This window comes from Simochromis diagramma, unplaced genomic scaffold (assembly GCF_900408965.1).
Source record: "Simochromis diagramma unplaced genomic scaffold, fSimDia1.1 OVJJ01000341.1, whole genome shotgun sequence".
Lineage (NCBI taxonomy): Eukaryota > Metazoa > Chordata > Actinopteri > Cichliformes > Cichlidae > Simochromis > Simochromis diagramma.
The window spans coordinates 52398-55920 of NW_024386788.1; the positions used below are offsets into that span (position 1 = coordinate 52398).

General features: G+C 43.9%; 1 protein-coding gene across 1 annotated transcript; it reads left to right on the top strand.

Moving 5' to 3' along the window:
- LOC120728268 (zinc finger BED domain-containing protein 4-like) lies at window positions 1-1501 on the top strand. Its single transcript, XM_040023067.1, has 2 exons — window positions 1-559; window positions 758-1501. Exons 1-2 carry the CDS (start codon window positions 52-54, stop codon window positions 1078-1080), a joined length of 831 nt encoding a protein of 276 aa, XP_039879001.1. The 5' UTR covers window positions 1-51; the 3' UTR covers window positions 1081-1501.
- The last annotated feature ends 2022 nt before the right edge of the window (window positions 1502-3523 follow it).

Genomic DNA, 3523 nt, shown 5'->3' on the forward strand with positions numbered 1-3523 from the left:
CAACACAAACTACTACAGGAGGTGGAAACCCGCTGGAACAACACTTACAATATGCTGGAAAGACTTTTCGAGCAAAGGGAGCCAGTGGGTGCTGCTTTGGCAAGTCTCACAACAGACATCCCACCTCTGTCATCTGAGGATTTTGGTATAATTTCAGAGTGTCTGGTTGTCCTAGCACCATTTAACGATGCAACCACTGAGCTCTCTCAGGAAAAAAGGGTGTCTGGGTCAAAGGTCATACCTTTGCTCACTATGCTGGATCATTGCCTCAATGAACAAATGGTAGAACCACCATCCATTGGATCTTCTCTGGCTCAGAAGCTGAGGATGCTATTGAGAGAGAAGCTAGATAAAATACAGACCATGAGCATTATGTTCCTTGCGACACTGCTGGACCCAAGGTTCAGAAAACTCGGGTTTCTCAGCCCTGCAAGAGCTAGCGAAGCAGAAAAAAGACTGAAAGCAGAATGTGCTTCTGTAATGAGGGCCTCCACCACCTCTTCCTCCACACCACCACCACAGCCATCAACGTCACAATCTGTTGAGGCTGTTTCCCACGGTACCATTGTTATTGCATTTTAGTTGCATTTATATAAACTGAATGTTGAGTTTTCCACTGTATCTATTATTGTATGATCTACTGTACAATATAATGCGCCTTGAGGCGACTGTTGTTGTTATTATTTGGCACTATAGAAATAACATTGAATTGGAAATTGAATTGGTAGTATCTCATAAGACTCTCCTTTTTGTTTAGGTAACAACCTGTGGCGTCGCCTGGATGAGAGTGTCAGGCAGACACAGACACAAAATGTGACAGCAGACGCAAATATTGAGGTCCAACGGTACATGATGGAGCCAAATATTGGAAGGCTGGAGGACCCCCTTAAATACTGGGGGAGACAGAAATATGTCTACCCTCACTTATATAAGTTAGCACTGACATACCTGTGTACCCCTGCCTCATCTGTGCCCTGTGAGCGAGTGTTTTCAAAGGCAGGGGAAATATTGTCCAAAAAAAGAAATCGCCTACGACCTGCCACAGTGGAGAAACTGTTGTTTTTAAATAAAAACCAATGATGTGTCCCCTAAACATTAATCACTGTCCTTGCCTCAATGTTACAAAAGCACAACCAATGTCCACACCTCACAGTAAATGATCATTTCTGAAGGGAATCTCCGTCCGTAGATAGAGCTTTTCCTCCTAAGGCGTGGGCACCAATAAGCAGAGTTCATCCTTTAACATATAACAAAATTAAAATATTCTCATGCATGATCAACGGGCAATCACGGTACCGGCAGAGTACCGGGAGCAGTTTGGAAGAACAAGAAGACGCGGAGACTGTTCTAGATTGCTTTCCAAACTGACTCAAAGTTTTATTCTTGTTCGGGGTTTTTATAAACAGACAACAAGCTTCAGTTTCAGACCCTGCCCACTGGGTGGGGCGGCGTCCTGACAGTTGAATTCCTTTGTTGACAAGGCAAGATAAAACATAAAGAGCTTTGTTAAGTTACAGAATCTTCAGTCTAATATTATCATACAAGTCCATTAAACACTAGACAGTTAGAATCCTTTAATGATATAAGTTTGCACATGGTAGAATACTGCATGTAGTTATTTGCATTAGAAAATGTTTAACCATATATATACCTAGAGGCACATAATCAATGATGTGTGATCTTTAGCTTCACTGAGGAATGCACTCAAGGAATGCACTCTGTCCCATGCCATGATTAATGGGCTATGCCTTTTCCCAAACCAGCAGGCCACACCACAGGGATCGAGAGGAGATGGAGTAAGGTTTAAACAAAGGGCATTGCAAAAACAGGATCCTTTGTATAATATCATCAAAAACAATATCCTGTAAATGCTAACCGTAGTGCTAAAATTCCCAACAATTTCCATCTTAGGCATTTCCAAATGATCATTTTCCATACTGCCATGACTACAATATAGATGTTTTACACACTCCTTTTGTTGTTGACATTTACAGGCTGTGTGCAAAATGCCACACTCTTCAAATTCATGCCAGCTATTATTTTTTACGTCCAGTAGGTGTCCTGCTAGAGCAAATGAAGCTTCATGAAGCTTCGCGTTGGGGCGAACCAATTGGATGAAAAGCTTCAGTGCTTCATGGGGCTTCATCTGCCCATCACTAGCTTTAATGCTGAACGCAAACATAACATAACATAACATACAGTGGAGCAAAAAAGTATTTAGTCAGCCACCGATTCTGCAAGTTCCCCCACTTAAAATGATGACAGAGGTCAGTAATTTGCACCAGAGGTACACTTCAACTGTGAGAGACAGAATGTGAAAGAAAAATCCATGAATTCACATGGTAGGATTTGTAAAGAATTTATTCGTAAATTAGGGTGGAAAATAAGTATTTGGTCACCTCAAACAAGGAAAATCTCTGGCTCTCACAGACCTGTAACGTCTTCTGTAAGAAGCTTTTCTGTCCCCCACTCGTTACCTGTATGAATGGCACCTGTTTGAACTCATCATCTGTATAAAAGACACCTGTCCACAGCCTCAAACAGTCAGACTCCAAACTCCGCCATGGCCAAGACCAAAGAGCTTTCAAAGGACACCAGGAAAAGTATTGTAGACCTGCACCAGACTGGGAAGAGTGAATCTACAATAGGCAAGCAGCTTGGTGTGAAAAAATCAACTGTGGGAGCAATCATCAGAAAATGGAAGACATACAAGACCACTGATAATCTCCCTCGATCTGGGGCTCCACGCAAGATCTCATCCCGTGGGGTCAAAATGATCATGAGAACGGTGAGCAAAGATCCCAGAACCACACGGGGGGACCTGGTGAATGACCTGCAGAGAGCTGGGACCAAAGTAACAAAGGTCACCATCAGTAACACACTACAACGGCAGGGAATCAAATCCCGCAGTGCCAGACGTGTTCCGCTGCTGAAGCCAGTGCATGTCCAGGCCCGTCTGAAGTTTGCCAGAGAGCACATGGATGATACAGCAGAGGATTGGGAGAATGTCATGTGGTCAGATGAAACCAAAGTAGAACTTTTTGGTATAAACTCAACTCGTCGTGTTTGGAGGAAGAAGAATACTGAGTTGCATCCCAAGAACACCATACCTACTGTGAAGCATGGGGGTGGAAACATCATGCTATGGGGCTGTTTTTCTGCCAAGGGGACAGGACGACTGATCCGTGTTAAGGACAGAATGAATGGGGCCATGTATCGTGAGATTTTGAGCCAAAACCTCCTTCCATCAGTGAGAACTTTGAAGATGAAATGAGGCTGGGTCTTCCAACATGACAATGATCCAAAACACACCGCCCGGGCAACAAAGGAGTGGCTCCGTAAGAAGCATTTGAAAGTCCTGGAGTGGCCTAGCCAGTCTCCAGACCTCAACCCCATAGAAAATCTGTGGCGGGAGTTGAAAGTCCGTGTTGCTCGGCGACAGCCCCAAAACATCACTGCTCTCGAGAAGATCTGCATGGAGGAATGGGCCAAAATACCAGCTACTGTGTGTGCAAACCTGGTA